At 42.0% G+C, this 6179-nt stretch overlaps 1 protein-coding gene across 1 annotated transcript; it reads right to left on the reverse strand.

The window, feature by feature from the left end:
* Window positions 1-703: 703 nt before the first annotated feature.
* On the reverse strand, window positions 704-1765 carry P2RY1 (purinergic receptor P2Y1). Its single transcript, XM_078622613.1, has one exon. It carries the CDS (start codon window positions 1763-1765, stop codon window positions 704-706), a length of 1062 nt encoding a protein of 353 aa, XP_078478739.1.
* Window positions 1766-6179: the final 4414 nt, after the last annotated feature.

The following is a 6179-nucleotide window of genomic DNA, read 5'->3' on the forward strand; positions in this document are numbered from 1 at the left end:
TCATGTATTAGATACTGTACTCCTACACAAAACAATGACAATGAGCAACACAAACTAATCACAAATAGCACAACATCAGGTCTAACACATGTCAAAGAACATTCACAGAAGTATCGTATTCAACTGATTGTGGGAGCACTTTTTTCTCTGTGGACAACAGGTTTACAAACAGCGCAAAACTGTGTTGACAGTCATTGTACGAGCGCTGTCACAGTGACAAGTTTCTTGGTAATATGTGGAGAAAAAAGGATGTGTGATAGGTGAGAGTCCATGGTCACGGTGCATTATAATGTCTGTACAGACATCCATGCAGTGATTCCAACTCCAGTGCGTTTACATTTCCCTTCAAAGCATCTCAGACATATTTATCCCTTATTCACAAACCCGTTCAACAACAAGTGAACAGGATTTACACACAGTAGGAGAAGCCGCAGTTTATTCTCTGTGACGAACAGGACACAGTTGACTGCAGCTAGACTAAAATAATTGTCAGTCTGTTTAAAGTGTAAGCAGCATTAATGAGCCATGATGGCCCTGTAGTTGTAGTACATTACAGAACAAGACAGTACTACAGGATACCAGCAGTAAGTAGGAGGACACAGGGACAAATGTATTCAACAACTGTTCAGTTCACTGCATTTAGGTTTTTTCAGCGCCAGATCCATTGTGGCCTTGCAACACTGTCCAAATCCACGAAGCCCCGTCACATCCTTCGGTCCCCATTCTCCACATGCTCAGCCAGGCTGTTGAGTGCTGTCTCCTCACTCTTAGACTGAAGAACATTATCGCCTTTCCTGGAGGGCTTTTTAGCGGCCCGTGACAGCTTCCTCCTGAAAGTATCTCCAGCGAGGAAGTAAAGAATGGGATCGACACAGCTATTGAGGCTGGCCAGCCCCCTTGTCACCTGGTAGGTGGCATAGACGCGGTTGTTAAATTCGCACATGTTGGGGCTTTGGAAGTACAGCCTGGCCCTCATGTTGAGGTTCTTCATTACATGAAAGGGCAGATAGGAGACGGCAAAGACTGCCAGCACGATGATCACCAGGTGGATCGATTTTTGACGCAGGTGCGCATTGTTCATATCATTGCAGATTAATGCTTTGACAATCATGCCATAGCAACAGAATATAATTATAAACGGGATGCAAAACCCAAACACAGTTAAAGTCATGCTGTAGATGAAATAACCTGGTAGCTCGTCCTCCGTGGTGGTGTCGTAACAAGTGGTTGCATTGCGCTTCAGGCCTGTCCTGGAGTAATAAAGAATGGGGGAGATACCAGCCACAACCACAGCCCAAACAAATACACTGGTAATGACCGCGCTCTTCTTCTTCAGTCGACCAAGAGACTTGAGCGGGTGTACCACCCCGCTATACCTGTGAACACTGATGCAGGTCAAAAACAAAATGCTTCCATACAGATTCACATGGAAAATGAATCGCTGCAGGCGGCATAGAACATCCCCGAAAATCCAGTCGGTTTTGTTGAAGTAATAGAACATGAGGAAAGGTAGAGACAGAACGTAGAAGAAGTCAGCCAGAGCCAAGTTGAACATGTAGACTGAGATGCTGCTCCAGGGTCTCATGTGGCACACAAACATCCAGATAGCCAGACTGTTGCCCACCAGTCCTGTGATGAAGACGATGATGTACACAGTGGGCAGGTAGTAGAACTGGAAACCGGTCTTTGTGAGGGAGCATCCTTTAGTGTGGTTGTGGAGATCTGTAGAATTCAGCAGGGAGGTGAAGTTTGGATCTGCAGTCATGGTATCAGGGACAGGGGAAGGTCCTCTCACTGCAGAAAAGTGATGAACACATGAGAGTATATGAGATGTGAGATGAGGGCATTAGGGAGATCTGCTGCTGTATCATATTCGGATTCAGTGTCGTTCGGACCACAATAAATACTAGTACACACACACACACACACACACACACACACACACACACAGTACTCACCGCTGAAATACACTTGTATTCCACATTCCTAAAGCCTCCACTGGTGAGCAGTGACGTCACGAGCTGCCAGGTGTGTAAATCCACAAACGCCGTTGAGGAGAATGTTTCAAAGTTGTCGTTGTCCGTCGGACTTCGATAGAACAGGTCTGCTTGTTCCTCTCACGCAGAGCAGCGGCGGTGGACGCGACAGAGACAGCTGCGGGCTTTGGCACGAGGAGCAGGAATCGCAGGCTGCAGAGCGCGAGGAGGCTGTTGCGCTGCGGAGAGGGGGGGTGCGCAGCGCCCAGCACTACTGCGCTCTCTGTTCCTCTGACACACTCATCACATACGGCCACAGGCCTTAGTGAGCTTAATACATCTACATTTCTCCCTGTTGCTCATTTTTGTTTCCCATCAAACGTGATCCACATGTAGCCTCGAGCTTCTGGTTCTAACTGCTATGTCATTCTAAGTGATTTCTGCCACAAAAGCTGTCAGCAGAACCAATTGGTAAATTATGGAAGTAAATCAGTGCCATCAGATGTTGAATTCGAACTTGATTTTTTTTTTTTTTTTTAATATCGAAATCAGACTCTAAAACACATTGAATTTCGAGCTCTGAATTTGTTTGGCCTCACATTTTTTCCAATACCGAATACAATTCAGTATAAAAAAGAAGAAAAATTAAAAATCAGATCAAATTGTGATTTGAGTACAGTGTAGACTGTACATTGTCAAGTCTCCCAGCACATGAAGCTAAAACATAAGAAATATGTGGCTTGTGATAATGCGACAGTGGAGATATGTCAACATGTGACATGCGGTTGACTTCCCTCATTGTACATTTCCGTCAAACTAAAGTTTGCATTTCTATCAAAAGATGCTTGAAGGTCCATGAATATCAAGGATGCAGCAATTTGAGGCAAACTTTTTCCACCAAGGAAATGTGTCTCTGATCTATATTTTCTGTCCCAGATACTGACAGGGATGGAGATTGCAAAGGTCTGACCTCACAGCGCAAGATCAACTTAACTGTTTCAAGCACCGATCGTGACAAGATGAAAATGAAATGACAAAGTACGAAACTAATGTAAACACTTGTGCAACATTACATTTGTGATACAAGAATCAAATAATTTCTATTTTTCATTTTAATCCTTGTATTATAAACTACCTTCAGAAAAAAGAAATGACCAGTGATTACTTTGCCTTGTGGGACACAGCATGTGACGACAGTCTTGCCTGTGACATTTTGTATTAGTGACATTTTGAATAAGTATGGAATCTGGATATTTATAGCATCGTGGTGATTATGCCTTTTATTGCAAACAACACACTGTTCCTGACATTTACCCAAATCCATGAGCTGCTTGTGCAGGTGGATTTGAAAATTCCATGCATTGAAATATGGTAGATGACCTCAGCGGGATTTTTTTCACAGTACATTATTTCGGTTGAGTTTCTTCAAAGCACTGGACTAAGGCCTATTCTCCCAAAACAAATGATTCATATATTTTTGGGGATTTATCAAATGATTCTGTTCATGATTATTTGTTTGTTTTCTGTCTGAATATGGGGTTGATATCTTAACTGTTCAAATAAGATGGAACTTTGAAAAGGAATAATTCTTGTAGCAATAAATATAAAAATAGCATGAACTCAACAGTGATGCATGTTGAAAATTGCTTACATCAATATTGTATCAATACACTTCATATAATATTAATTCTGGCTAGACTTTCAATTCCTCTGGCTCTGCAGCTTTTGGGGCGTCACGCCTTAATCAGATTCAGCCCATGTTGGAGGAGATGAAGTGCTCATGCATATCCTCCAGACTTATTTCAAAGTGAAGTATGACAAAGTTAAAATCACTTCTTGCTGCTCCCATCCAATCATCTCACACTCACACTCTGTGCAGGACTTAATGCTTCACAAAATTGGTTTATATCACAGTTTTGGGGTCACAGTTTTCATTTTGGTTCTGTACACATTGCTATCTGCCATATGGTCATACAGAATGACAAAGGATGTAACAGTGGGGCAGGCAGGTGTGGAGTAATGGTTCAGTACTGTTTGGTCCAGTTTTCGTGGTCAGTCTTCATCATCATGCAGTGTTTGTGCACACAGTCATAGTTTTATCCTCCACTTTTACCACAGTCATCATGTCAGTCTAAATCCACAACGCCCAGCACAGCAGACGGAAAAGATGCTGCAGACGCACCCTCTAACTGGACACTGACTTAACACTTCTGTGACAAATCAGAACAAAACACCGGCACACAGCTTTGCTCTGCATGCTCTGAACTGAACAGCACCGACTTGCATGGAATTCTACTCTTTCTTTATGTACATCACTTGTTCCTCTGACTCCAACAAGTGGTGGTGAATCTTTGCAGCAAGGCTGAATTGCATTAGCATACTTACATACATACCAGCAGGCCTCTGTTTTATGAAGGAAATTGGATGAAACGATTCATGCTGTCACAATCCTCACTATCTCTCAAGCGCATATGTCTCTTTAACTCCATTGTTGTTTCACATTCAACTATTTGCTGTCTTTGTCTCTCTTTGTGCGGCTGCTGAATTCCTGGGTTTCTTACTTTTGCCTCATTCAAGCTCCACACACCCATAAGAACACAACCACACAACCCACACTTTATTCAGATGAGCATCTCCACTGCTATTGATCTTTCTTATCAGCCATCCGACAGATGAGGCTGGAAAATCATTAATTTGTCTTTTGCTTTGATTTACCTGCTCATTTTGTCCTGTGTTCCTTTTTGCTCCCAGTTTCCAATCATAGTTATGCATGAGTACTGTATGAATGAGCATCCACCTTCCCAGCTCCATTCCCCAAACGACCACCTCCTGAAAAGGAGTTGACTTGACTTAAAAATGACAGCTGCACACAATGAAACTCTCAGTTCCTTCTGCTGCCTTGTCTCAGACAATCTTCCTGATTCTGAGTAAGAGTTCGTCTGGTATTTTTGACAGCTGGTACTCTTGCTGCAACAACACGACACAGCTCACTTGGTGCCAAACACCTCCCAACATGGTGGGACTCAGGTGTCAGAAATGCAAACACGTTTCAGTGATATTAACTCATCTAACATCCTGGTAACCTCAGGAACATGGAACAGGAAATATCAGTTAAGTTGGAGACTCTATTTAGTTTACTACACACCGACACACTCAGACGCCAAAGGTCAGCTGCTCCACAGGGCTTCACTGACTACAGCTGTGATCAATAGGATAAACCTTCTGCCTGACCCCACATTCAGCCTTTGCTCTACCTTCTCTTATTTTTCAAATCTCTTCCACCTGTTGGTGCACTACTAATACTCAATCTCAGTATTTTTCTTATTCAACATCCCTCTCCAGTGGCAAGGTATCCATACTGAGTAGCTGACTTTTCTACAATCCAATCAATGTGGCTGAATGTCAGAGAGGATTTCTATTAAGCTGAGAGAAGGTCAGTGTGTCTCTCCTCTCAGTAACGTATTTCTTGGACCAATGATGTGACTGATGTTTTATGATAGTTAGCCATAGACCGGCTGGTGTGGATTGTTGCTGGTAGCTCATGATGCAAATACATGTTGAAGTGGCAAAATAGAAATGAAGACAAGATGACGAAGGTCTGTAATAGACACTTGATAGAGATGGATGAAAAAATGAATGAAAAACACATATATGAGCTTTCATTTCTAACACTTTTCTATAGTGGATTCTACAAATTACAGTCTGTATCATCCTTCTTTCAAACTTTAGAATCTGTATTTTATTTTATTACATTTCCCTTTATTTTCCTGTCACTTTCTTTCTTGTCCCTAACTCTTGAAGAAAATCCTGAAACAAACAAAAACTGACGTTAAATTATTACCGTCTGTCCGTGAAAACGGATGCTCATACACACACACACACACACACACACACACACACGCACACACACACACACACACACACACACACACTTAATACTCTTTAACAGTTAATAATTCACTATAGCATTTAACCAACTGTTCCCTTAAATCCCACTTCTAATTCTTAGAAATGCACTCATCCAGACCCAATTTGGGGGAGGACTTTAACACTTTAACATTTTATATAATCCACTTTATATAAAATTCTAATGTGGTTACCAACACTTTGAACTTGAACTGGAAAACAAATTGCAGTGCTGTAACTCAGATTAAAACTTTATCCTGATTTATGAGCTGTGTGTCAGGTCAACTTTTCAGACGT

This window comes from Lampetra planeri, unplaced genomic scaffold, assembly GCF_965212315.1.
Source record: "Lampetra planeri unplaced genomic scaffold, kcLamPlan1.2.h2 scaffold_1657, whole genome shotgun sequence".
In the NCBI taxonomy this organism is placed as follows: domain Eukaryota; kingdom Metazoa; phylum Chordata; class Hyperoartia; order Petromyzontiformes; family Petromyzontidae; genus Lampetra; species Lampetra planeri.